The sequence below is a fragment of the Hemicordylus capensis genome, chromosome 1 (genome assembly GCF_027244095.1).
Source record: "Hemicordylus capensis ecotype Gifberg chromosome 1, rHemCap1.1.pri, whole genome shotgun sequence".
Taxonomy (NCBI): Eukaryota; Metazoa; Chordata; class Lepidosauria; order Squamata; family Cordylidae; genus Hemicordylus; species Hemicordylus capensis.
In genome coordinates, this window is record NC_069657.1 from 150,026,004 (window position 1) to 150,053,885 (window position 27,882).

Consider the following 27,882-nt stretch of genomic DNA (forward strand, 5'->3'; position numbering starts at 1 on the left):
AGGAGGCCCCCCCCCACCTTCACTCCACTTCTTTGAAGCTGGGATGTTGAGCATTAGCCTGTGTCATATATCTGGGCCACTAAGACAGGTGTAGGGGTGTGTGCATGCATTTAATAAACTTTATTTTTGTTCTCTTTTCAAGGGATTTTGCCTCTACAGTCGTCCTCATTTTATGGTAGCAGGTCCTTATCAAAGGACTATTCAGCTGGCAATTCTAATCTGGACAGGTAGGTAAAGGAGCTGTTTTTTCAGATGCTGGGTCATCAGAGGACTGCAGTTAATCAATGTGTGTCTATCTCTTAAAGCAGCACCTGCTGTTACTATTGGTCAAAAAAGTATTCAACAAAACAATGATCAGTGCTAAATGTTCACAGAAATAAACATCCAGTTACAATGCCAATTGAATACAGCGAGTAGTTTTAAGGAAGTCATGCCATATTCTGCATAGAAGGGTAAATCCACATATGGAGCCCTGCCAGGTATCAGTCTAACCTGCGAAAAGTTACTTCCTGACTTTTAGTATGGCCACTTTATGCTCATTTTCTTATGATTGGTATTACTGAAAGCAAACACTGGAAACATATCCAAATGTGTATGTTCTAGGAACATGTTCTTCCAGTGACATTTATCTCACAGTACTTCCTTAAAAATTGTGACCACCAAATGTGAAATACTTGTTGGCCCTTATCAGAAAGGCTTGAAAAGCATGCAAGCTGAAGAATGAATTATTGTTGGTGGTGCCTTTAGCTTTTTTACATCCCACTTTAAAATCTGCATAGATAGCGGATAGAAGTGTGTTTAAAATATATTTTTAAGATAGAAACTCTGATTAATATTCCAAAGAGCTTTCATAAACTGTATAAAGCCAACCTGGTCGGTCCAAAATAAACCCGAACTCATCCATGATTTGATTGTGGATGAAGTGGCCGACCTGGTGTGCATCACCGAGACTTGGTTAAGGGGAGGCTAGTGGCTCAGTCTGGTCTCAGCTTCTCCCTCCAGGATATTCTGTAGAGGAGCAGGTGAGGGGATGTGGGCGTGGATGTGGAGTAGCTGTGATCTATAAGGATAACATCTCCCTTACCAGGGTCCCATTAGGGTATCAGACCATATTGAATGTGTGTACTTAAGTTTGGGGACCAGGGATAGGTTGGGACTTCTGTTGCTGTACCGATCGCCCCGTTGCCCAACAGAATCCTTTACTGAGCTCACGGACTTGGTCGCAGAACTTGCATTGGAGTCTCACAGATGTTTGGTGCTGGGAGACTTCAGTGTTCATTTCAGGACCAATTTGTCCGGGGCAGCTCAGGAGTTCATAGCGGCCATGACAACTATGGGCCTATCCCAAGTGGTCTCTGGACTGACGCAGACTGCAGGTCACACGCTTGATTTGGTCTTTTACTCTGATCAGGGTGATGGTCCATGGGTGGGGACTCTTGTGATTTTCCGCATTGTCATAGACAGACCACTGTCTGGTTAAGGTTAGGCTTACAACCACTTTCCACCGCCGCAAGGGCAAGGGGCCTATTAGAATGGTCCACCCGAAGAGGTTATTGGACCCAATAGGGTTCCAAGAAGCCTTGGAGGGATTTAACGTTGGCTTTGCCGGTGATCCTGTTGATGCCCTGGTGGAGAACTGGAACAACATGCTCACCAGGGCAGTAGAAATGATTGATCCTAAGCTCCGACAGGCTTTGAAACTGGCCCCTTGGTATACGGAAGATCTGTGGGGCAGAAGTGGCAAGTAGGCAACTGGAGCGCAAGTGGAGAAAGACCCGACTTGAATCCGACAGATTATGACATAGAGCACATTTAAAGATCTATGCTCAAGCAATACATGCAACAAAGAAGCGGTTCTTTCTGCCAGTATTGCACCTGCGTGTTCACGTCTAGCGGAGTTGTTCAGGGTTGTGAGGGGGCTACTATGTGCCCCCCCTTCCTTGAATCAGAATTTGGAGCCACCTGCTGTGATGTGTTTAAAGATTTTTTTTGCAGATAAAATCCCTCTGATTCGTGCCAACTTAGATGGAGACTCCACCATTAATTCGATGTTTGAATTGGAGGTGTCCAGCAACTCCTCTTATGTGGTTCGACTGGATTGGTTTCAGTTTGGGACTCCTGAGGATGTGGACAAGCTGCTTGGAATGATGAGGCCTACCACTTGTTATCTTGACCCTTGTCCAGCATGGCTTGTTCTATCTAGCAGGGAGGCTGTTGTAGGAGGCCTGGTAGAAATCATAAATGCTTCTCTGAGGGAGAGCCAGTGTGGTGTGCTGGACTAGGACCGGGGAGACCCGAGTTCAAATCCCCATTCAGCCATGATACTTGCTGGGTGACTCTGGGCCAGTCATGTCTCTCTCAGCCTAACCTACATCACAGGGTTGTTGTGAGGAGAAACTTAAGTATGTAGTACACCGATTTGGGCTCCTTGGAGGAAGAGTGGGATATAAAATGAGATAGATAGATAGATTCTTCTAAAGAAGTCTGCATTAGATCCCTCAGAGTTGAGCAATTATAGGCCTGTCTCCAACCTCCAATGGCTGGACAAGGTAATTGAGAGAGTGGTGGCCTCTCAGCTCCAGGCAGTCTTGGAGGAAACTGATTATCTAGAGCCATTTCAAACTGGCTTCCAGGTAGGCTATGGGGTGGAGACTGCTTGGGTCAGCCTGATGGGTGATCTCCAGTTGGGAATTGACAGAGGAAGTGTGACTCTCTTGGTCCTTTTGGACCTCTCGGCGGCTTTCGTTACTATCAGCCATAGTATTCTTCTGGAACATCTGAGAGTGTTGGGGGTGGGAGGCACTGTTCTACAGTGGTTCTGCTCCTACCTCTCGGACAGATTCCAGATGGTGTCGATTGGAGATTGTTGCTTTTTGAAATCTGAGCTTAAGTATGGTGTCCCTCAGGGCTCCATTCTCTCTCCAATGCTCTTTAACATCTACATGAAACCACTGGGAGAGATCATCAGGAGATTTGGAGCAGAGTATTATCAGTATGCTGATGACACCCAGATCTACTTCTCCATGTCAGTTTCATCAGGAGATGGCATAACCTCCCTAAATGCCTGCCTGGAAGCAGTAATGGACTGGCTGAGGGAGAATAAACTGAGACTGGATCCAGATAAGACGGAGGTACTTACTGTGCGGGGTCAGAATTCCAGAAACAATTTTGATCTCCCCGTTCTGGATGGGGTCACACTTCCCCAAAAGAAATGGGTTAGCAGTCTGGGAGTATTTCTGGACACACCTCTCCCTGGTATCTCAGATTGAGGCGGTGGCCAGAGGGGCTTTCTATCAGCTTCGGCTGATACGCCATCTGCATTCGTTTCTTGAGATGAACAACCTCAAAACAGTGGTACATATGCTGGTAGCCTCCAGACTTGACTTCTGCAATGTACTCTGTGTGGGGCTGCCTTTGTACATAGTCCAGAAACTTCAGTTGGTACAGAATGGGGCGGCCAGGTTGGTCTCTGGGTCATCCTGGAGAGACCACATCACTCCTCTGCTGATGTAGCTACACTGGCTGCCAATAGGTTTCTGGGCAAAACACAAAGTGTTAGTTATAAAACTCTGAATGGCTTAGGCCCTGGGTATTTAAGATAATGTCTTCTTTATTATGAGCCTCACCGCCCATTGAGGTCGTCTGGAGAGATTCATCTCCAGTTACCGCCAGCTCTGGTGGTGGCTACACGGGGTCGGGCCGCCTTGGTTGCTGCCCCGAGGAATGCGCTCCCTACTGAAATACGATCCTCCCCATTTCTGACCACTTTTAAAAAGCATTTGAAAACCCACCTCTTCACCCAAGCTTTTTCAGCTTTTTAAATGTTTAGGTTTTAATCTGTGGTTGATTTTTTAATTGTTAAATTGTTTTAACATTTTTGTATATGTGTTAACTTGTGTTATACTATTGTTAACTGCCCAGAGATGAAAGTTTGGGGTGGTGTACAAATTAGATAGATAGATAGATGTGTCTTCAAGACCATTTATTGTTCACATTGTGATAATAAGGAGCAGTACAAAGTTCTTTATATGCGACCCAAGGTCAGCATAATATAACATAAACAAAACATCTCATAACATAGAAAGATATAACTGGAAAAAAGAGATATGTAAATATGGATAAATATCCATGAATAAATAATCAGTAAAGTTTTAAAATTAATCAAAGACAAGCTCGCTGCCGTAACAATACTGCAATAGAACAGAATTTGGCCACCTTAAAGGTGACATCTAAAGTTCTATCCGCAAGAAGATAGGAAACATAAAAAATCTCCTGAACAACATGGGAAGGGTGTCAGAAGAGGAGTTAGTAAGGAACATCTTAAATCTCTATATAATGGACAGCACAACAAAACATGTTGGATGGATTCAACTTCCCCCATACCACATGGACATAATCTATCCTCCCTAGGAATCCCCAGAAACCTCCCCGAGAGCACCGCTGAAGGTAACATATCATGTCTTGCTCTGAAAAAGGCCCTCTGGTAACTCGTCATGCTCAAGGCATTCAAATAAGCAGCAGGGCCCCAACTAGAACTGCTCAAACCCAGCCTCCTTTTAGTACAATCAGGGATTCGGAAGAATTCTTGTTGGATTTCAGAGTACAAGAGTCTTTGTTTCAGGATCTGCCTAGCCTGGTCGTGACTTAACAGGACCAGGTAGTCCATAGACAGACCCAGGGACACAATTTTGTCCTGAATAGCCTGGGCCCAAGTGGGCTGGAATACATCAGCCAAGATAAGAGAAATCCATCCCGGAGGTGGGGGGGATCTAACTTTGAGCCAATAGGTCAAAATGGACAACCAGGCCCAGACCTTGATCTTCAGAACACCCAACTCAAACCTTAATAATACATTGGGGACGTATCTAGGTACTCTAAGTAGAGCCCTAAGGAAGTCATTTTAAACCACATCCATAGACTTGTATGAAAGAAAAGGACCAAGTTGCGCCCCATATAATAGCTGGCTCCTAACTTTGGCCGCAAATAATTTCAAGGCGGCCGAAATGATCTCACTTCCTTTAGAATAGAAAAATCTCCGGATAGCCAGAGAACTTCTCCGTGCCGTAAGAATAACTTGATCTATATGCGCCTTCCATGAACCCCTTGCTTGCAGGGTCACACCTAGATATCTATATGTATAGACCTGTTCTAACTGTTGTTCCTCAATCGACCGTCTTAACTGCCTAGGTCTCCTTGCAAAAATCATTACTTTGGATTTCGAGTAATTGATCAAAAGATGATTGGCTTTACAGTAGAGGGCCAATCTTTTCAATGCTCACCTCAGGCCCACCGGAGTCCTAGCTAGAATGGCAGCATTGTCTGCATAAAGAAGAAGAGGAATGCACACACCTGCTGCAGATGGCGAACGTAGGCTGGAATTGGTTAAGCAAGGGGCCAAGTCATTGAGATATAAATTAAAAAGCGAGGGGGCAAGGATGCATCCTTGCCTCACTCCTTTATAGGTAGGTATAGGTTGTGAAAGCTCGCCTTTAGGGTGACATCTAACCCTGATTTTCGAGCCTGCATGAAGCTGTTGCATTAAAAAAAGAAGCTGCATGTCGATGTTTGTTTGGGCTAGCTTCTCCCAAAGCAATCCTCTAGATATAGAGTCGAATGCCGATTTAAAATCAATGAAGGCCACATACAAAGCCGAACCAGGCTTATCTCCATATTTTCCGATCAGATGACAGAGAATAAAGACCTGATCAGTGGTAGATCGTCCAGTTCTAAACCCGGCCTGCTGATCCCCCAAAACACTCTCATCCTCCATCCAGGCATGAAGTTTGGCTAAGAGGTGCCTGGCATACAGTTTGCTGACTACACTTAACAGTGAAATAGGCCTATCGTTTGAGGGGAGATTTCATTCCCCTTTCTTGTAAATTGGCACTATAACAGCCGTACTCCACTCTTTCGGAATTTGTCCAGTGGAGTCTATATAGGTGAAAAGCCTGGCCAACACAGGGGCCCACCATTCAATATCCAGTTGGATAGCCTCAGGGTTAATACCATCAAATCCTGGGGCCTTACCAGTTTTCATTTCACCTATTAATTTTTCCACCTCCAATACCGTAACTGGAGGCCATTCTGGAACAGAGCTAAAGTCCAACTTCCCAGAAGCTGAAGGGAACTCCCCGAGATTATAAAGATCACTAAAGTGAGTCACCCAGTTGTTCATAGGTACTGCACAGCTGGCATTGAGAGGATGAGTGTGCCACTGTGCATTCACTAAGCGCCGAAACTTAGAGTCATTGGCACCTTTAACTGCCTCAAAGAGGTCCTTCCACAGGGATCCTAAGGCCAATGCTTTCTTTTCCTTTAGAAGGCCTTTATACTGCCTCTTCTCAGCCAGCAAGTTGGCCTTTGATGTTATCCTAGGGTCCTGCTGAAAAGCTCTAAAAGCTGTAACCAGGTCCTTTCTAGCCACTCGGCAATCATGATCGAACCACTCTCTGGACCTGGGTTTGAGAGGAGCTCCCTAAATAAGGAGCAGTGTGTATGAACACTTGGAGAGGTTGAGTGCCCTGTACCTTTTTTTCTGATGCATCCCCATTTATTTATTTTTTTAATGGAAACCATACTGTTTTGCATATCACATCTTGTAGATCTAATTCATTGAATCAGGCTCCTTCTGCCAAAAGAAGTTTGGGGTTTCTCTCTCAGCCAGCCCCTCTCTCTGTTAAAAAGATGAGATCTAATCAGGATTACATGGGATGGAACAAGCCACGAGTTCCTCTTTCCACTCACCCACAACAGCAGCTGCAAGGGTAAGATTTCTTCTCTTCAGTGTGTTTGTGTGTGTGCAAATGTTCAGTTAAGTGTGGACTACATAGAAACAAATCCAAGATCTCATCCTTAAAATTTGTGAACAGAGAAAGAGTCACAACTAACTAAAAGGGAACAAAGTTTTCTTGGTTGCTGCAATCAAGGCATCTCTGTGGGGTTATCCCCGTCACGTTCTCCTGGGCAGGACTATGTAAAATAGCTGATGGAAAGCCATTTAGAGCCCGACGGGGATGACCCCGCCCAGTTCTTATAGTCCTACGTTGCTCCTGGCAGGTTCTCTTCTTTCTCTTGTTGTGGTCAGTCATTTAGTTTCGCTCTCTTTTTGCCCTTTCTGTTCCTCTTCCACATATCTACCTTATTCTTCTCCTGTCCTTGTTGTTAATCTAAAGAGAGAGAGAGAGTTGTTGTCTTTGTGTATTGGCTCCCCCACCCCTTCTCCCACCCCCCTGTCTATTGTTTGTCCCTCGGTGTATGGAGCACACAGGGAGGGTGATAAACGTTTTTGTGCTGGCGGGGCGAGCAAAACCGGAGTTTCCAATGGGCATAAGGGTGCCCGGTTCTCCTCTTCTGCTTCTCAGCAGCCCGACAGCGAAAAAAGTCAAACTGTCGCCCGCAAAAGTCTCCCGCCTCCCTGTTCCTTTCTCAGCGGCCATTAGACCGTCCAAATGGGCAGAGCAAGAGGCTCCCTCCTTTTTCCCCATTTTCCAGCGGCGAGTGCAGGGTAGCAACAGCAGGGGAGCACGGAAGCAGCCCGCCACGGAGGCGCCTAACTCGCAGCATGGCTGCGGCGCTCTCCTCAACAACAACGAGGTGGGTAGAGGAACAAGCCGTGTTTGAACTATTATCCGCCAGATTGAAGGCGGGTAGTGTCAGACTCCTGGCAAAACTGCCCCCCACACAAGCTGAGATCAGGGCTATAGCTGGGGGAGCTGAAATGGCTGACAAGTTGAGCATTGTAGAGGGGAGACAAGATGGCGGCCGCATGGAAACCGCTGCAGAAAAGCCTGCCAAAATGTCGGACGCTGCGCAGGGCGACAGAGAACAGCTCTATATACGTGTGTTGAGCTCTGACCATGGGGAAGGGGCATCCGGACAGGCTAGCTTTAAGCAGGTTTCCCAACCCACTTCCCAGGCGAAGCCTAGAACTGTGCCCCCAGAGTGGCAAGCTTGGCTGAAAAATGCCATTATTGATACAGTATTTCAATTAAAGCACACAAGGAAGCCTAAAAAAACTAAAAGATGTAGGCGCCCCTCCTCCTCCTCTGAAGTTTCTTATGACTCCGGTTCCCTTGTACCTACGCCTAGGAAGGTCAAGTACAAGAGAAAACACCTAAAGGGGTTAAAAAGGCAGCCAAGAAGTCAGTGTCAGTACACTCCTCAGAACTCTCAGGAGAAGAGTCTGGGGATCCTACCTCCAAGGAGGTTAGACCCAGGGCAACCTATCCCAAAGAAAAGCTGGTACCCATGCGGGAGGAGGATGTCACTGAGGTCCCGGTGGGCCCGGGTGGAGGTGGCCAGGATCCGGATCAGGACCTGGGAGTGGAGTGGAAGGAGGAAGGGGAGTGGTCTGGGGTGGAGGGCTTAGAACCTGCTCAGGTATCACAGCACCTCTTCGCCTTAGAGGATTTTAACCCCCTTATGACAAAAATTCTTTGTACCATTGGGCTACAGTCTAAACTGGACACTGAGCCTACTCAGACGCATAAAGGAGATTTAGTGTTCCCTAAGGCTAAGTCACGTGATATGTTACTGCCTATGCCAGATTGCTTTACAGAGACAACTAAAGGAGAGTGGGCTATGCCTGCTTTGAACAAAAAACCTATGCCAGCTACTACACACTTCTACTCATTCCAGCAAGAAACCACTGACCTGCTCAAGACTCCCAGCACTGATGCACCAATCGTCCAGCTGGTCACTGGGTCCTTGATCCCACGAGACGGTGAAGCGTCTTTGAAGGTCCTGTCGGAAAAGAAAGCAGAATTTGCTTTTAGACGCATGCATGACAATTCATCTCTAGCAACACGGTCCGCCACAGCGGCATCTTTGGTGGCAAGGGCCAGTTTATTGTGGCTTAATGACTTACTCGATGAGACCCCGTCTGATTCAGTGCGCCTAAGGCAGCAATTGGTGAAACTCCAACAAGCCCAGGCGTTTGTGGCAGATACCACTTTGGATTCTATTCGTTTCTCCTCTATAGCATCTGCAGCTGCAGTGGTGGGCAGATGCCACCTGTGGCTTAAGGGTTGGCAGGCGGACATTACATCAAAGGCAAACCTGTCAGCGGTACCTTACGATAGTTCCAAACTTTTTGGAGAATCAGCCCTTAAGGACGTGCTGGTGGAGTCAAAGGATAAAAGAAAAGCAATGCCAATGGCCCCTAAGAAAGGGGATAAAACTACATTCAGAAGACCATTCCAGCCATTTCGTTGCTTTCGCCCTTCATTCAGAGGGCGTGACAGAGATTTCAAATTACAGAGGGGAGCCTGGTCTCGCCAGCGTTTCCCCCACAAGAATTTCGGAAACCTGACTATCTTCCAACCAGGGAAAACAACAAGGAAAGCAACAGTTCTGACGCAGGAATGCCTGCGCTCGGGGGACGTCTCTCAAAAATTTTTCAAACTTGGGAACAGACTATGGGGGACAAATGGGTCCTGGAACTGATCAAGTCTGGTTACAGAATAGAGATGAACTCCCTTCCTCGCCCAAGGTTCCTTCCTACTCCCCACTCTCACTGTTTTTCCAAACATGCAGACGTAAATTCAGCCATCCAACATCTTCTGGCAATAGGGGCAGTAGAAAAGGTCCCACCATCTCAGGCGGGGAGGGGTGTTTATTCTATTCTGTTCTCTGTCCCCAAAACGGATGGCTCCAAAAAAGCTGTACTGGACTTGAAACATCTGAACAAGAGTTTGCGTCCACAAAGGTTCCGCATGGAATCTCTGCATTCCATCATGGAGGTTCTTCACCACAGAGACCTGCTCTCTTCTATAGACTTAAAAGAAGCCTATTTACATGTTCCAATTCATCCAAAAAGCAGACATTTTCTACACTTCAAATACGTGGGGATCGACTATCAGTACAAGGCCATTCCATTCGGCCTCTGCTCAGCCCCCAGGGTCTTTACCAAGGTCCTGGCACCCGTGATGGCACACCTAAGACTACAGGGCATTCACGTTTTTTCCTATTTGGACGATTTGCTCGTGAAATCCAGGTCACCAGAGACAGCGGCATCTGACCTGGCGGTGACCCTATCTACCCTGAAACAACACGGGTTCTTAATAAACGAAAAGAAAAGCCACCTGATACCTTCTCACAGGCTCTTACATCTAGGGGTCATTATAGATACCATGCTAGATCGACTTTTTCTGTTGGAGGATGGAATTCAGACCCTGGTCTCGGAAGCAAGAATGGCATTCCATGCACGGGAGACACCAGTGCTATCCTTGGCAAGACTTCTGGGCCTAATGGTATCCACCTTGGAGGTGGTACCTTGGGCGAGGTTCTACCTCAGGGAACTGCAGTGGTTCTTGTTGCTGGTCCAATCAGTCATTACAAGGAAAAGGAACATAATGGTGCACATGCTGTCCAAGGTGCGGATGTCTCTTTGCTGGTGGAGCTCTTCCAACAATCTATTGATGGAGAAGAGATTTCTAGTGTTTCCAAGGACTATTGTGACGATGGATGCCAGCAACAGAGGTTGGGGAGCCCACTGACATCAGTACTCTGTTCAGGGGAAGTGGACTCCAGAGGAGCGAGTGCTCTCAAACTGGCTGGAGTTAAGGACCATCAGACTGTCCTTGCTCAACCTTCTTCCTCACGTGACGGGTCGGGACGTCTTAATAAAAATGGACAATACCACGGCCAAAGGACATGTAAACAGGCAAGGAGGCACGAGGTTAAGATCCCTATATCAGGAGTCAGTGCTTCTGATGTCTTGGGCAGAATGTCATCTGAAATCAATTGCAGCCCACCACGTACAGGGAGACCGGAACTTGATTGCCGATTGGCTCAGCAGAGAGGACCTCCTTCCAGGGGAATGGGCACTGAATCACCATATCTTCGAACAACTGGCACACAGGTGGGAATGCCCTGTCCTGGATTTATTTGCGACACCACTCAATGCGAAGCTACCACTTTTCATCACCAGGTTCCCTTGTCAGATGGCGGTGGGGACGCATTGTTCAAGCAGTGGCCACAAGGCGTATTGTGATTTCCTCCGATTCCATTGCTGGCTCGCGTGTTAAGACGCATAAGGGAACAAGAAGCAGAAGTCATTCTAGTAGCTCCCTATTGGCCAAGATGACCATGGTTTGCCGAACTGATATCCCTCAGCATAGACAAGCCGTAGCATCTGCTGGTCACACCGAACCTGTTACTGCAGGGACCAGTGCTACAGCCAAATCCAGTTTGGTTTCAGCTAGCCGCATGGAGACTGAGCGGCAGCTGCTGAACAGGCAGAGTGTGACAGAAAAAGTGGCATCCACCATCCTTGCCTCACATTGCCCATCGACAAATCGAGTGTACCAATACACCTGGAGGGCGTTTCTCCATTGGTCTTGCCATCACCATATCGCTAAAGGGCAGGCAACCCTTAACTACCTCTTACAGTTCCTACAAGAAGGCCTAGATAAAGGGTTGAGACCGAACACACTGAGGAGACAGGCGGCTTCCCTTGTATCGCTCATATCAGGGAGATCCTCAAAGGCTTCAATAAGACATCCGATACTTAAGCATTTCCTGAGAGGGGCGACTCTGTTATCACCACCAGTGGCTCACCAGTTTCCTACCTGGAATTTGAACACGGTTCTGAAGGCGCTACAGCATCCTCAATTTGAACCCATTAGATCTATACCATTGAGACTATTGTCCCTTAAACTAGCTTTTCTGGTGGCCATAACTTCGGTGAGGCGAGTTTCGGAATTGAGGGCGCTATCAATTTATAAATCCTATTGTATAATCTCAGAGGATTCAGTACGCCTGATACCAGACCCATTCAGCTGTCCAAAGGTGGTATCTAATTCCCATGTTTCTCAAGATGTATATTTACCATCATTTTGCCCATATCTGACACATCCTCAAGAGAAGTTGTGGCATAAGCTGGATATCCCTGCTAACTGGGCAAAGAGGCACCTTTTACCATGGTGATTCTCTTTATTTAGCAGGGGGAAAGTAACTGGCCCTATACACCCCCAGCACAGTACTTCCAGTGACTGTTGCTGGTGTCTATCTTGTGTTTCTTTTTAGAATGTGAGCCCTTTGGGGACAGGGAGCCATCTTATCTATCTATCTATCTATCTATCTATCTATCTATCTATCTATCTATCTATCTATCTGTGTAAACCGCCCTGAGCCATTTTTGGAAGGAAACTAGATAGAAAACAGGTAGCCAACATGAAGGCAGTGTAACCTACTTGTAACATGACATAGAAACAAGATAGGAGTCGAAATCTAATAACATTTCCCATGGCCACGATACCTATCGTAATGAGTAATTCTCCTGGAGTAGAGCAAGCATGCATGCATACATACATTTATTTATTTATTTTTTCCTTCACGGTAAGTGACCAATGCTCCTTTCTCGGTTGATGCAATCAAGGCATCTCTGTGGGACATACCAAAGCAGTACATCTCCAGGAGGAAACCCACATTTTAGAAATTGAATTAATAATAATAATATCCGGAGCTGCTTAAAGAAATATTTTGCACGGTCTGCCAGTTTTGAAAGACAGACGCACTGTTTGTGTCCTATCTATCAGCCTCTATGGGAGAGGCAGTATCTTCAAGGACAATTGCAAGATGGATCAGAGCCTGCATTTCTCTCTCATATGAAGTTCAGCACATTCGTCCACCTCAGAGCATAGTAGCCCACTCTACCAGGTCTACTGCAACTTCAGCAGCCTTCACAACCAATGCCCCCGTTCAGGAGATCTGTAAGGCGGCGGTTTGGAAGAACCCATCCACATTTATCAAAAATTACAAATTGGACCTATATGCCTCTGCTCAGGCGGCCTTTGGGAGGCGGGTTCTCCAGGGAGTGCTTCCCCAGGAGTAGAGCAAAATGTGGGTTTTCTCCTGGAGATGTACTGCTTTGGTATGTCCCACAGAGATGCCTTGATTGCATCAACCGAGAAAGGAGCATTGGTCACTTACCGTGAAGGAAAAAATAAATAAATAAATGTATGTATGCATGCATGCTTGCTCTACTCCAGGAGAATTACTCATTACGATAGGTATCGTGGCCATGGGAAATGTTATTAGATTTTGACTCCTATCTTGTTTCTATGTCATGTTACAAGTAGGTTACACTGCCTTCATGTTGGCTACCTGTTTTCTATCTAGTTTGTATTCAGTACAGTCTGTTGTATCTGGTTGGGATGTTTCCTTTTCTTATGCTAACTCAGCCTATAAGAACTGGGTGGGGTCATCCCTGTCGGGCTCTAAAAGGCTTTCTATTAGCTATTTTACATAGTCCTGCCCAAGAGCACATGACGGGGATAACCCCACAAAGATGCCTTGACTGCAGCAACCAGAAGAAGCCTTCACGGTAAGTGACCAATGCTCCGATTTGTGGGTGCAACTATAAGGCCAAACTAGATGTTCAGGGCAACAGTTCGTTCAAATGTATGTTTGCCCCATTTATCTATAAAGTGGGTTTATTTTATATACCAAAAGCAGTACATGGAGAAGGGAACCAAACCTGCTGTGCTTGGCTTCTTTAAGCAGTTTTCTTCCTGTCCAGCTCACTTCCAGTATTAAAGCTGGACAGAGAGAAAATTGCTTTAAAAGCTCTCGAGCATGGTGATGTAAGGCAGGAGTCGTAGGTTGCTCCCTTCCCTCCCTTTGCATCTTCCTTTTGGTATATAAAATAGATTCCAGCTTTAGGGATGTGCACGAACTGGTTCAGTGGGCAGGGGTGCTCTTCCCCCCCCACCGCCCGCCACGCGCGTATCTCCTGCCATTGCTATGGCCAAAATCGCTGCCGTGGGGCGGCAGTGATTTTGGTCACAGCGCCATTGGGGGGAACACTGGGGCGGTGTGGCGGGGGCAGATAAGAGCACTGCCGGTTTGTGCACTTCCCTATCCAGCTTCACTTTATAGGCAAGTGGGCAAGCATGCCTTTTAACAAATACACGGTTGCCCCAGTATCTAGTTTGGCCCTGTAGTCAGGATGGCAGATTACACATGAGTTAGAAATACTACATTTTGAATATTATCTTTTTGTTCTTCACAGATTTACAAACTTAGGAAATACTTGTTATATGAATGCTATCTTACAATCTCTGTTTTCAATTCATTCGTTGGCTAACGATCTTTTGAAGCAAAGTATCCCATGGAGAAAAATTCCATCAAATGCACTTATCAGGTGAGCACCAACTTTATGGGTAATGTCTAATTCTTTTCCTTGCTCAAGTATCAAAAGTATTCAGATTGGGCATGTTTGTAGTTGCTAGCTGAAATGCATAAAACTACATATTCATATGAATTGTTTTTATAATTTGGGAACCAATACTCGTGTAAACAAACACATCACATTTAAAAAAAATCTTAGACCTGACCAAACTCGAACTGAACATTGATCTAGGGGAAACAAGATCATATAGTCGAAGTCCAGGAAAGACTACCACATACTATTATGAAGCTTGTGTTATAGAGAAATCCCAGTTCAGGTTTGTGATTTTTCAGCCATCTCCCTTGAAATTAGAGGATCTAAATATTTGTTTTATTTTGTGTGATTACAACATGTTAACCAAAATGTGGGCTGTTTTCACTAGATTGAAGCATGGAAAGCTAGGAGAAGGATGCACAGGACATTGTGGACAGTGAGCAGCTTCTGCAATAACACTGTCCTCACATGAGAATATCTTGCTCGCACAACAGACTAGTGGCAGTTTTTGCCAATTCCGCCTTCTCTTTCTTGTCTCCATGCCTCCCAAAACTATGTCCGTGAGGACTGGGGGACACCAGAGGGAAGGAGGGCATTAGGGAATTGTCAAAAAGTGCCCCTTTCCCATTATGTGAGGCTGGTATTAGTCTGGATGCTACTCTGTATTTGGCTGTGGGGAAGGATGAGCAGCTATGCAGAGCTGAAGGCATACATCCCACTGGAAGCTCAACGCAACATTTTTCTGGATATGAGCTTTCTACAGAAACAAACTACTTGCCTTCAAGCTTTTAACTGCTTCCACAGTAGCTAAAAATAACAGCTAAATTCTCCATAATATTTTAGGCATGAGTTACACTGCAGGAGTTTTTCTCTCTCCCCTTCTGTGGTGTAATAGTTGCCATGCATTGTCTTGTACTGCAGATAAACCTTTGTAGGATAGAACCTACAAAACCTTGCTCTCCATGAACAGAAGTGCCTTCTGTACACAGAAGAGTCCTGTGAATTCAGCTCTCCTATGAATACAAATAAATTCTGTTTGTGGGGTGCAAGGTTAATTTATGTAATGTGCATACATTTTTATATGTATACATGTTCTTATGTTGCTGCTCTTAATCCTCATTTCTTGAGCCTCTGCAGTTTCTTCTGCTCTAGTATGAATAAGCTTACATATGACACTTATTGCAAAAGAAAACAGCTTTTAAATCACTGAAAATGGGTATTTAGTAAAATATTAGTCATGAGCTTTTTGATTAAGTGAAAGACATAACATACCTACAAAATGGGCCATACAAATTTTATTTGGGACAGTTATTTTTATTTATGTAGTATATTTCTGATATTATTCCCTGAGTTTTGTCTTGTATCTTTCTGTATTTTTTTTAAGTGCGTAACACTTAAAAGTGAGAAGGAATGTGTGAATGAATTGCTTCTGAAGGTATTTGCACTATTGAAACCATGCCATTTTAACTGGAGCATATTTTGTGGGGAGGCCAATGGAATGGGTCTCTGCAGATATTCTTAGCATTAGAAAATTCTAACTTGCTTTTTGACATTTAAATGCCACTGCATTAATTTTTCTAGACGCTTTACCCATCTGCTTGCCAAAAAGGATGTTTATAGCCCTGAAGTAAAGAAAGATCTGCTTAAGAAGGTGAAAAATGCAATTTCAGCTACTGCAGAGAGATTCTCTGGTTACATGCAAAATGTAAGTATCATATTTGCAAACAACTTCACTTGTAACAGGAATTTAAGCACACAGTCCTGTGATCAACCAGTAATATGCAAAAACAATAGCATTAAGAAAACTTAGAACAGTTCTGGGCAGCTGTGAAACCTGCACTTGGTAACATGCAATGGACAAAGATATAATCTTGTAACAAGTGGTGACAGATGCTACAAAAAGAACAGGAGTTCTGATAGATTTTCCAGATATTCCAGGGCTGTCAAACCCCCACCCCGCCCTCCCTCCCTCTCTTTGCCCCCCCATCCCCTTTCTCTCTCTCTTGTCTCCCACATTTATGAGGTTTGTGGTGAAGGATCAAAAAGTGTGGGGATCCATTGGAATGTTGGCAACCATACACCTCCCCCTGCATCCTCATGGCAGACTCTTAAGCACACGAAGTGCTAGCCCAGAAGAGGAAGAGGAGAAAGAAAGTGGGAGGAGGAGGAAGACAAAGTCAGAAGATGGAGAGTGAAAGAGGGGAGGTAGAGAGTGAGGGACTGGGAGGAAGAGAGTGGAGGAAGAGGAAGAAAGGGTGAGAGGAGGGTAAGACAGGAGGAAGAGGGGTTCTGCTTTCCTTGGGCATACTGTTGCTTTGGATATAATTACTGAGTATTTAAAAAATCTGTTGAGAACAAGTTAAAAATTATGGCTATGTTCAGAATTACCTTTAAAAAAATTAAATCCCTGAGCATATTCCAGTCATTGGGAAGTATGATATTCAGAATTTCTTCAAAAATGCAAATAAATAAATAAATAAATAAATTTTATCTGAACAAATTATGGTGTAAAAGTAGTGCATTCAGCTAATTTAAGTTGTGGGGTGGGGGAAGGGAATAAGAGAAAGAGGGGAGGAGGATGAAGACAAGGTTGTGGGAGGCTATGTACGGCTTCTCAGCAGTGCATCGGAATCCAGTCCTGCCCACCACCAGATTTGCATTTGACATCAGTGTGTGTGTGTGTGTGTGTGTGTGTGTGTGTGTGTGTGTGTGTGTGTGTGTGTTAGGGGCTGCAGCTTAGTGGTAGAGCACCTCTTTTGCATGCTGAAATTCCCTCATTCAATTCCTAGCATCTTCAGGGAGAGTTGGGAAAAACTCCTGTGCGAAACCCGGAAGAACCACAATACTGAGCTAGATGGACCAACAGTTGAACTTGGGATAAGGCAGCTTCATAGGCTACTAACAGAAAAAAAGCATATTTCATTTGTCTGAGTCTTCTGTTTTGTGGCTTAATATAAACCAGTGGGGTGGTGGTGGTGCTTGGTTAAATCTTTTGGCTTTGTTTTGACTGTAGGGTTTTTCTTTGCATTGTTTTGATTAGTTGACAATTATCAAACTTTGCATTTTGGTTTTATCTCCTGCTGACCCACAGTGTCGAACATTTTTTAAAAAAAACACTAGTTAAAGCTAGGGGCATTTATATGTGATATGCCTTAAAATGTCATGTCGTCATGTTGTGTTTAAACCTTTTCATAATAATGATTACTAGCAACACCAGATTTCAAGAACATCTAGATTTTTCATTCTTAATATCTTAATTTTAAAATACGTTATTAAAGTGTAAATTACACATCTATATTACAAGAATAGCAAATTGCAGCATAAAATGTATGTCTAACATCACTATACATTCAGTTTCCCAGTGATATTAAAAACTGGATATCATCTGAAAAGGTTTTATACAAACTATATCTTACAATTTTATTTTAAAACTTCCTCAGTCATATTTGTAATTTGAATTGACTTGTCAGCCTGGGTTCTGGTGTGAATTCTATATGTGGGAATCTGCCTATGTAACTGAGTCCACATTGTGTACATCATTTACATATGGTGCATCTACTTGAATAAAATATTAAAGTTGCTACTCTAATGGGTGTATACTTGACTTTAGGATGCCCATGAATTCTTAAGTCAGTGCTTGGATCAGTTGAAAGAGGACATGGAGAAGGTGAACAAAACTTGTAAGAGTGAGCCAGTTTCTGGTGAAGATAGCTCAGTAGGACGCACATCTGATGACTTATCAGCCACAAGAGTTTATACGTGTCCAATTATTACTAACTTAGAGTTTGAGGTTCAGCATTCTATCATATGTAAAATGTAAGTATTGACAGAACTTTTTCTCTTCATAAATACATCTAGAAATTGGTAAAAACAATTTACCACTGGAAAAGTCTTGGTTCTTCAAAATAGGCCTACATTTTCAAAATATTTTTGTTCTGCATTATGGAGGCAGCATGTCTGTTAAAAAGTCTCATTCCTGCAGGGAGGAAAGGAAATGCTTACATCATGGAGAGCTGTACTTATTTTCTGTTCTGTATAGGCGAAGGGCTATTTGTGATCTCTTCTCTCCAGATTATATGAAGATACATTCTTGTTTTTGTCCTCTTCAATCTGTAGTCCTGCTAATAGACTGTTCTGCTAGATTCACAGTTCTCCAAGTATGAACTGGATTTCCTTAGGGTGGTCAGAGAATTGTAAAAAGAAGCATAAGGCCTTCACTGATCTGTTTGTGTTTGGGGGATGATACCCCTAATGTGCCCCACCTCTTGTGTAGAGTGTCAGTGCTTCAAAACAAATGAGCTTTCACTGGTGCTTTACGTCTCTGTGATACCTCCCTCAGGTACCTTTTTAAAGCAGGAGCAGGCTGACCAAGTTTGTGTGACTCACTTTTAAAAAACTGAATCCCTGTGGTTACTAGTTTGTGTTATAAACATAACAGGACTAGGATGCAAGCAGCCTCTCAACTTTTAAGGCAGACCTAATTAGTGTAAAGTGATCTTGAAGTGCTTTCATAAGATCCTTGTTTACGGAGTGCCTTGGTGGATCAGGTCAAGCTCAGCTCCTCAGTATTCTTTGCAAGGATCCCAGCAACCAGTGGGCTCTTGGTCCACCGATAGGCCATGATCTCTAACTTCTGTTCACTTCAGTCTCAAAGGCTATTGGTGATTTGTATAGCCTTGATCCTTTCCTTTGCCTTTGATTTCCCTGTGCCAGAGTTGTAGATGTGAGAGAATAGCTGCATAGTGAACTGGCAGCAGTCCTTCTAGAGTTCATTATTTGGCTTTGGGAAGGTTGCTAGCAAAATTGGGGATCTTTTGTTTTACACAACTAAGGCTGATTTGACAAAAGGTGTTCTTATGTATGTGCAGATATACAAAACTTATTGTACTAGAAATAAATTAATGAATATGTATGTATAAATTTGGCCTCTTCAAGTTTTTACTGTTTGAAGTAATATCTTCGCTTTCCCTAAATGCTTCTTTCCTCCTGAATTTTTTCCTCTGAATGTCTTGACATTTCCATTGAAAATAGTTAAACAGCTGACATTACTTGGGAGGGCTATTTTTTAGGGTCTATATCCAGACTAGTGTTTGTGTTAGAGTATCATTGTTACTCTAGTGTAAAGACATAGGCTAGTGAGATTGCACAAAAAAAGGAACATCTGTTCCAGACTTGTTCTTGTGCTAGCAGAAGATTGGAACCTTGTATGTATACTCGATAAGGTTGTGCATTAGTGGCTGGATATCACAACTTTGTGCAGCTCCACAAATTTCTTAAGTGCATGCAGTTTCTCTCGTTGCACTAGCATAACACTAATCTGGCTGTCAGCTTCTATTTTTATTCTCAAGAACGCCATGTTGTTACAATAAATGTAGAGAAGAATTTTTGTTGCAATTTGTATTCATTGTTTTCTTTTTAACCTATCTCTGCACCCCATAGTGTGCATACTTCTCTCTGTCACCACTAGTTTTTCTGAATTCCCCTCTTTTAATCCTCTTCATTTCTTCAGTGTAGTGTGCTCTGCAGTTCCACCCATTACCTATTCCACAGCTCTGTCTGAAATTCCATCTCTATTACTTTGGTAGTTTTCTCTGCATGCTTCATAGTGTTTTTCTCTATAAGTCTCCCTCAGCTATCTCCTTTCTCCACTGCACCAGTCTCTACATCACATCTCAGTTATTCCCACTTGCTTTTGGGGGGTCTGTTACTATCTTTTTTCCATCCCCTTCCTTTGTCTCTAGTTTTCTTTGCTGAGTTTGATGGCAACAGCACACAAGGCTTTTGTTCTGGTATCAGTTCATATATTGAGTACAGGTGGCCACCATGCAGTGAATAGCTCACTGTGGGAGAAAGTGGGAGTGGGAGAAAGTGTTGTTAACACCACCATTGCAGACATAGTGATGAAAAGCCTTGTCGTCTGTCTGCCCCTATGCCCCCCCCCCAACCGCCCTTAATGAACCTGTGCAGGCCTTAAGTGTTCCTGAAAAGAGGATGAGAAGTTAGTGCAAACATGGGCATTTAGAATTCCTTCAGGAGGCTGCAGTCAGACCATTGGCCTTGTGTTTTGCAGACCTGATTTAAGAACATCTGAACTCTGTGTCCAGGGCTCTGTGTGTTAGCTATCCCACCAGAACACTTGATTCCTTTGACACATTTCTTCTTCTTGCTAAAGTTAATGTGTTAAAATTCTGATTCATGGTAGTTGCTATATGAAAAGAAGGGCCAGTTCCTAAGACTGAAGTATAAAATCAGTACTTCCATCCCAATATGTCAGTCTGGCTTACACTGTGGGTAGAATATGTTTGAGTAGGTTAAAATACACCAAATAAACTCTCCTTTCAATACAGGTGTGGTGAAACAGTCACCAAACGAGAACAGTTTAATGATCTTTCCATTGACTTGCCACGAAGAAAAAAACTTCTTCCATCTCGATCAATCCAAGATTCCTTGGATCTCTTTTTCAGGGTATGTAATATTATTTACAATAAAGTAAAGGAAAAAAAGTTTCTGAGCACTATTCTTGCCGTAAACCTATTTCTTCAGTAATCATGAGATTAATGGATGCAGATAGAAAATAGCTTTTAAATATATCTAGTTAAGACAAATTACAGAAGATTTACATAAAGACTTCTCACAAACTTCTTCACAGTCAGCTCATGGTAGAAGCCCAGTAATGAGAAGGAACCATCATGTTGTCAGATGTTGTGGAATTTGCTGTTGAATCCTTCCTTCCACTGATTCATTTGCATATTCTGTTTATGTAGGCTGCAGGGGGCGAAATCAAAATGGGTGATTGAATCTACGATCAGCCACTGAGAGACCTAGTGATAGGAGAGGTTGTTTTGCATTCACTGAGAGACCTAGTGATGGGAGAGGTTGTTTTTCATCAGGGATGCTAGAACAGTCTCTAAGTTTTTTTGTACTAGAATCCTGTTAAGGGTGGTGGGCAAGTGCCCCTTCCCCATATATGTTGTGGCACTTAAGATAAATTTCTTTTAAACTCTCTAATTTTGGTGGTAACATGAAGAACACATAGCGAGGAGAAGGGACTGCATTCTTCCATGCCACTTACCTTTTTTATTTACACTGAAGCCAAGGTTGCCTTGTTATGGCTAAACTGTTGTTTGAATGCTGGACCTCATAGCTCAACTCTGAAGAGTATTTATTTAACTTAGAAGTCCCGTATGGTGTTGCCCCACTGTCAAGTAAGCCTTGTCTCAGCTGATACCAATTCTAATAGGGCTGGGATCATCAGAGTAGCCACTGCACCCCAGAAGTTAGCATACATCAGATAATAATTAGTCCTAAATACCCTCCTTTATGAATATGACTAATATTTATATACTGCTTTTCAACAAAAGTTCCCAAAGCAGTTTACATAGCTATAAATAAATAAAATGGCTCCCTGTCTGCAAAGGGCTCATGATCTAAATAAGAAACATAAGATAGACATCAGCAACAGCCACCGGAGGGATGCTGTGCTAGAGATGGATAGGGCCAGTTGCTCTCCCCATGCTCAATAAAAAGAATCACCACTTTTAAAAGGTGCCTCTTTGCTCAGTTAGCAGGGGTTCTTTTGCTCTCATGTCTTCAGTTTGTATGCTGCTTTAGCTATTGTGTTTGAAACTTACATTAAATTGTGCTGTGTGAGGTGGGTCACTGCCTTGCTGAAAGGATGCTACTTGCTTGAGAAACTTTGGGGGGGGGGCGATCTTTGTATTTATATTAATAGTATATTATATTCATATTGTATCTGATAGGCAGAGGAGATAGAATATTCCTGTGAAAAATGTAATGGAAAATCTGCTCTCGTTACACACAAATTCAGTCGATTTCCCAGGTAGGTATATTATTTTGGTACAAAGTTATATGAAACTATTCATAACTTTCATGAACTATAAGTAGTAGTAATTATTTGAGTAAAGGATTTACAGCAAACATTAGTTTAATATTGATGCTGAAGTGGCTGTCCTATGTGGTTTTAAGTGTAGGATAGAGAATTATTGTCCCTGGAGAGCGAAAGCTCAGCAAATAGGCTTGAAAACATCTAGATCCTTCCTATTTGTGAATTGCAGCTGCAGAAATCTGTCTAAAGAAGAATGTGAAATATTTTGACGTTAGATGGGAAAATATACATTCACTTATAGTGTAAAGCCCTTCTTAACATATACAGTTTTGTTAGCTATCAATGACCTATGGAGAGTGGAGTACAAGATCTGTTGGGGGTTGTATGATGTAGAAGGGGTACCTTTTTTAAAAACCTAGGAATAAAGAGCACCTCTTAGTAGGCATGTGCACAAGAATTTATCAAATTTCTAATTGTTGTTTCTTGAAGGGTCTTGATACTTCATCTGAAACGGTACAGCTTCAATGTGGCACTCTCCCTCAATCACAAAGTTGGACAGCAAGTGGTTATACCAAGATTTTTAACACTACAGTCTCACTGTACAGAAAGCACAAGGCCTCCACTTAATCTGGGGTGGAGTGCACAATCCGCAATGTAAGCTATTTCCTTTAGTTAAGTAATATTATTTGGAGTGAAAATAAATTATTAACTGTAATATTCCATTATTGTTTAAAACTAACAGCTGTTGGTAAAAAATGAGCACTTTCCATCAGTGGATTTCAACCTTCTGTAAGGTCCTCCAATTCTCAGAGGCTTTTAGGGGATGAAAGGGGACTGCTGTAGAGTGGGGACAGGGAAAAGGAGATTCCCTTGCATGAGCTGCCATTCAGGATAGAACCCATGGTAATGTTTTTGCATTTTGTACTTTACCATTCTCTTCTTACTGTTGCTGCTAATTTGTACTATTCTGGAGTTCATGCTCATTGGCCCTTAGTTTCCAGGGTAACCCATAATCTTAGAAATAGGCAACTGGATATGAGGGTTGGAGAATTCTTCAAGGAACAAGACAACTATAAGGTGTTGATTTGGGGTAAATAACTTTGGATGAAGTTGCAGCATTGCCTACTGAGCAGCATGACCAAAAGTGTAGAGCATTAAAATGTTCCACCGAATTTTTATAACAAAACATTGTTAATATAGTTCAAAGACTTCTGGTCCATGACCAAAAAAGCTTTTGGCAGGTGGTTGTGATCACCATCAAAATGTCTGTTTGGTTGTGGGCCTTGGTGTATCTGGTAATAAGTGCCTGAATTTGTTTGGTTTTTTATTCAGCTCTCGGCCTTTGAAAGTATCCCAGATGGTAAATTCATGCTCTGTAAGCACTTCTACACCCTGTCGGTAAGTAGTGATTTCACATGGTTTTGGGACATAAAAATCTATAGTGAATAAGTCTGCAAACATAGCCTGGTTCCATCTACCTTTTCCCCATTTTATCCCCCTCTTATTTGTATTACATGTTTCTGTACAGTTTTTTTGGTCATAATTCATACTGTCGCTAATCTCATGTGTGGCAGCTCTCGCGAGAGTTTGCAAACGAGCAGAGGGGGAGAAGAATGCTGGAAAGTGGTGGTGGGCTGGCCAAGAGAAAGCGGAGAACAAACGAACTGGCTGAAGAGATGTGTGTGTGTGTGTGTGGGTGTGTGGTGGGGGGGCGATGAACGAACAAACTGGCTGAAGAGATGGGGGGACAACGGCTGAAGGGATGGAGACGGGGCAGGGAGCTGGATCGGTTGCGACGGGGAGGGGGACAAGGAGAACTAGGGATGCAGATGCTCTGCACCGGGTCAGCTAGTTTATACTAAAATTTAATGTGGAGATTAATGAACAAGCTGAAATATACTGACCTATTCTTTTGACAGTCTGGGCATAGTATCTGTCTCTTAACCCCACCCCCATCCCTCCAGATAGGTTACACCAGAGAGGCAAAGAAGCCATATTCTCCCTCAGAAGAGGATGGCATCCGAGAGCATCATGGGTTGTCACGACCTCCTGCTCCGAGACAGGGCCAATCAGAGAGCTTTTTCCTCCTGCAGCAGGAGCGAGGGGAAATCCCCTCAGGCTTCAGGCTTCGCTTTGTCTCGCTCCGGCAGGTGCTTAGTTCGTTTGCTCTGGCTGTTTTACTCCTTTTGTCTGCTTCTAAATCTGTCCTCCTCTAAATTTTATCCTGAGCTGGTCTAGTCAGGGTGTTAGCTACCTCTTCCTGTCCTGGGCTGTTCCAGTCAGGGCAGTACTATTCCTGAGGTGGTGAGGACTGGTTTGCTCGCGCCAGTAGCCTGCGGCCCTTCTCCCGCGGCGATTAATTTTCGGGCCTCTATGGCTGCTGATTCAGCTCGCCCCGAAGGGGGGGTCTCCCCCTCCCTGTTGGAAGATTCAGTGGCGCCAGCAATCTGCCGAGATGAGTGGGCTGCGGCAACCGCTCCCGCGCCCGTCACTCATCGCTCCAAGCGCAAGAAGCTCAAGAAGAGCTCAAAGGGGAAGGAGGCATCGAAGCGCGCTGGGCCTAAGGGAAGCTCTGCTGTCACTCCCACAGTGGCAGAGAACCGGGGAAGCGGTTCCTTCGTTCCCCCAGAGGACTCGGCCAGGCCGTCAACGTCGGGCACGCAAGTCTTTACTGCCCCATTATCCCTGTCCCGATCTCCCCCCCGGGCCCGGTCTCCGGCCACGGAACCCCCAGCCAAGCGCGCGCGCCCTCCCCAGGATTCGGGAGGCGCGGATGAGGAGATTCCTCCCAGCTTCGCAGCGCTCCTAAGGCGGGTGGTTGCAGAGGAGTTTGGGCGGTTGCTTCCCACCCTAGCGAGAAACCTTCCCGCCCGATCTGAGGCGCCCGCCATTTTGGGCGTGACGAGCGGCGATTCGGCTGCCGCGGCCGCCATTTTGGGACCAGGGGAGGCTGCCTCTGCCAACTCGGCCGTTCAGGCGGTCTCTGCTGCCGCTCGTCCTGATCTTGGGCCTCCTGTTCTGAGCCCACGTAATGTGAGCAGGGCGCTGCCCCGCAGTTTTCCACCGCCTAGTTCCCCGTCGGAAGGGGGAATCCCTTCAGGGGAATCTGACTCTGACATGGAAGAGGGCGAGCTCTCAGGGGATGAGGGGGATGTTGCCTCTACTTCTCATGCCCCGTATCGCCTATTTTCACCACCAGACTTTCCGGTCCTGTTATACAAGGCCCGCAAGGCTCTGAGATTGGGGGGGGGGGTGCCCCTCCCGCAGGATCCCCCCGAGGGCGACCCCGCAGTTTTGCCTTCCTTAAAGGCTCCTGAGGTAGTGGTGCCCTGCCCCCCAACTTTTTCTGGATGTCATCCACTCCGAGTGGGAGCGACCTATTGAGGCCAAGGGCCCCTCCCCCGGGATTAAGCGTTTTTATACTACCACCAAGGCCGTCATGGATACACTTCAGGTGCCTCCCGTAGACGCGGAAGTGGCTGCTCTGGTGACTGGCGCTGTCTTGCCCAGAGATGGGGATGAGGTTTTACGCAACTATGAAGATAAGAAATGTGACGCTGCTTTGCGCAGGTCGCATGAGGCCTCCTCCCTCGCTATGTGGGCCTCTATGGCTAACTCGATCTTTGCCCGGGCATCGGTGCTCTGGATTAAGGACCTCCTGCCCTTATTGCCCCCTGAGTTGTTGGGTCTTCGGCAGGGCCTCAATAAATTACATAAGGCTTCCGCCTTCATGGCTGATAGCTCTCTGGATGCGGTACAGTTCTCGGCTAGGGCTATGTCCTCTGATGTTACGGTCCGGCGCCAGCTGTGGCTGAAGCATTGGAGGGTGGACCAGAAATCTAGGTCCAACTTGGCTAACTCGGCCTTTAAGGGAAACAAGCTCTTCAGGGACATTCTGGACCCTGTGCTGGTCGAAGGGAAGGATAAGAAGAAGGCAATGCCTTCTTCTTTTTCACAGCGTCAGGAACACAAACATTTCACCACTAACTCCTCCTCTTCTTTCAGGGGTTTCCGATCGTCCTTTCGTCCCCGCCAGGACAGACAGGACAAGTTCTCCTCCTGGAGAAGACCGCAGCAGTCCTTTCGGGATAACTCCCAGTTCCGGTCTCGACAGTCCGGACAGCAGCAGAAGCCCGGATTCAAACGTCCCGCATCACAATGACGGTCCCCCGGATTCTCAGGTGGGGGGCAGACTGCAGTTGTTCGCTCAGGCTTGGGCGGACACCTGCTCGGATGCCTGGGTTCTCTAGACCGTGGGCCAGGGTTACAGGCTGGATTTTCTGCTCCAACCTCCCGACCGCTTCCTGGTCTCCCCTCGATCCAGGAGGAGGGGCAAACATGCCCTGATGTTGTCTGCCATCCGCCACCTGGCCGACATTCAGGCAGTCGAGCCGGTCCCTCCGGAAGAGATCGGGTGTGGCGTCTACTCTATTCTCTTCTTGGTGCCAAAGAGGGGTGGAGAGTGGAGAGCCATACTCGATCTGAAGTTCGTGAACCGATTCCTCCGAACCAAACACTTCCGGATGGAGACCCTTCGTTCCATCTTGCTGGCCCTCCAGGAGGGCGACTTCCTGTCCTCAGTGGACTTGAAGGAGGCCTACCTCCATGTCCCTATCCATCCACAGGACAGGAGGTTTCTTCAGTTCTCTTATGCGGGGACCCACTATCAATATCGGGCTCTCCCCTTCGGTCTGTCGACTGCGCCACGGGTGTTCACCAAGATCATGGTGGCACTCGTGGCGCACTTGAGGACGAAGGGGATCCATTTGTACCCGTATCTGGACGATCCGTTAATAAGATTGCCGTCCCTTCGAAGGGCCCAGGGGGACATGGAGGGGACCCTTTCGGTTCTCCAGGCTCACGGGTTCCTTGTGAACCGCCAGAAGAGCTCTCTGATCCCCAAAAACTGGATTCAGCACCTCGGGGCTGTGATAGATTCAGTGAGGGGGACGGCATCCCTCTCCCAGGAGAGGCGGCGAAAGCTGTCCGAAGCGTGCCGAAGATTGGGACTCCGCACTCACTCCGAAGTCCTCTCTCTCAGCCGGATCCAGGGTATGATGGTATCCACCATAGGGATAGTGCCCTGGGCCCGCCTTCATTCACGCCCACTCCAGTGGCTTCTCTTGTCCCTCCAGGACTTGATAGTGGCCCAGTCCCGCTCAAAGGTCCGCTTAACCCCCCGGGTTCGGAGGTCCCTTGCCTGGTGGGGGTCACCGGTCCTGAGCAAGGGTGTTTCCTTCCTTCCTCTGAGGTGCATTCTGGTCACAACGGATGCCAGTCTTCAGGGGTGGGGCGGTCACTGCCAAGACCAAGTTACACAGGATCTCTGGTCCCCCCAGGAACAGCTCCAGTCGATCAATTGGCTGGAGCTAATGGCGATCCGCTACTCCTTGGTCCGGTTTCTCCCCCTCATCAACGGCTGTCACGTTCTGGTGCGGACCGACAACGCAGCGGCCAAGGCGCATGTCAACCGCCAAAGGGGAACCAGAGCATGGTCTCTGATGCACGAAGTTTCTGTACTCCTGCACTGGGCAGAAAGGCACCTGAGCTCGCTGGAGGCAGCGCACGTCAGCGGCGAGTCCAACACGCTGGCCGATTGGCTCAGCAGGACTCAGCTGGACCAAGCAGAGTGGGCGCTAGACGAGCAGGTCTTCCACGACATCGTGAAGAGATTCGGCTCCCCCCTGGTGGACCTGTTTGCAGCACCAGGGAACGCCAAGGTTCCCAGGTTTTTCTCCAGGTACCGGGCGCACAGAGCCAAGGGAGTGGACGCGCTGCTGACACCGTGGCCACAAGGCCTGTTGTACGCTTTTCCCCCCACGCCCATCCTATCCCAAACGGTCAGATTGGTTCGTCAACAGCGGGCGGA

The 27,882-nt window shown here is 45.7% G+C and overlaps 1 protein-coding gene across 8 annotated transcripts in view; it reads left to right on the forward strand.

Annotated features, from left to right (window-relative positions):
* Positions 1 to 27,882, forward strand: part of USP37 (ubiquitin specific peptidase 37) — an 85,054-nt gene that overhangs the window by 20,722 nt on the left and 36,450 nt on the right. For all 8 annotated transcript variants that reach the window (XM_053286719.1, XM_053286738.1, XM_053286759.1 and 5 more), the window contains exons 8-16: positions 143 to 227; positions 6,603 to 6,764; positions 14,015 to 14,146; positions 15,749 to 15,872; positions 17,778 to 17,983; positions 20,515 to 20,632; positions 21,928 to 22,007; positions 22,503 to 22,667; positions 23,346 to 23,411. In XM_053286719.1, the coding sequence (XP_053142694.1) occupies positions 143 to 227; positions 6,603 to 6,764; positions 14,015 to 14,146; positions 15,749 to 15,872; positions 17,778 to 17,983; positions 20,515 to 20,632; positions 21,928 to 22,007; positions 22,503 to 22,667; positions 23,346 to 23,411 (1,138 nt within the window). The remainder of the gene's footprint in view (positions 1 to 142; positions 228 to 6,602; positions 6,765 to 14,014; positions 14,147 to 15,748; positions 15,873 to 17,777; positions 17,984 to 20,514; positions 20,633 to 21,927; positions 22,008 to 22,502; positions 22,668 to 23,345; positions 23,412 to 27,882) is intronic.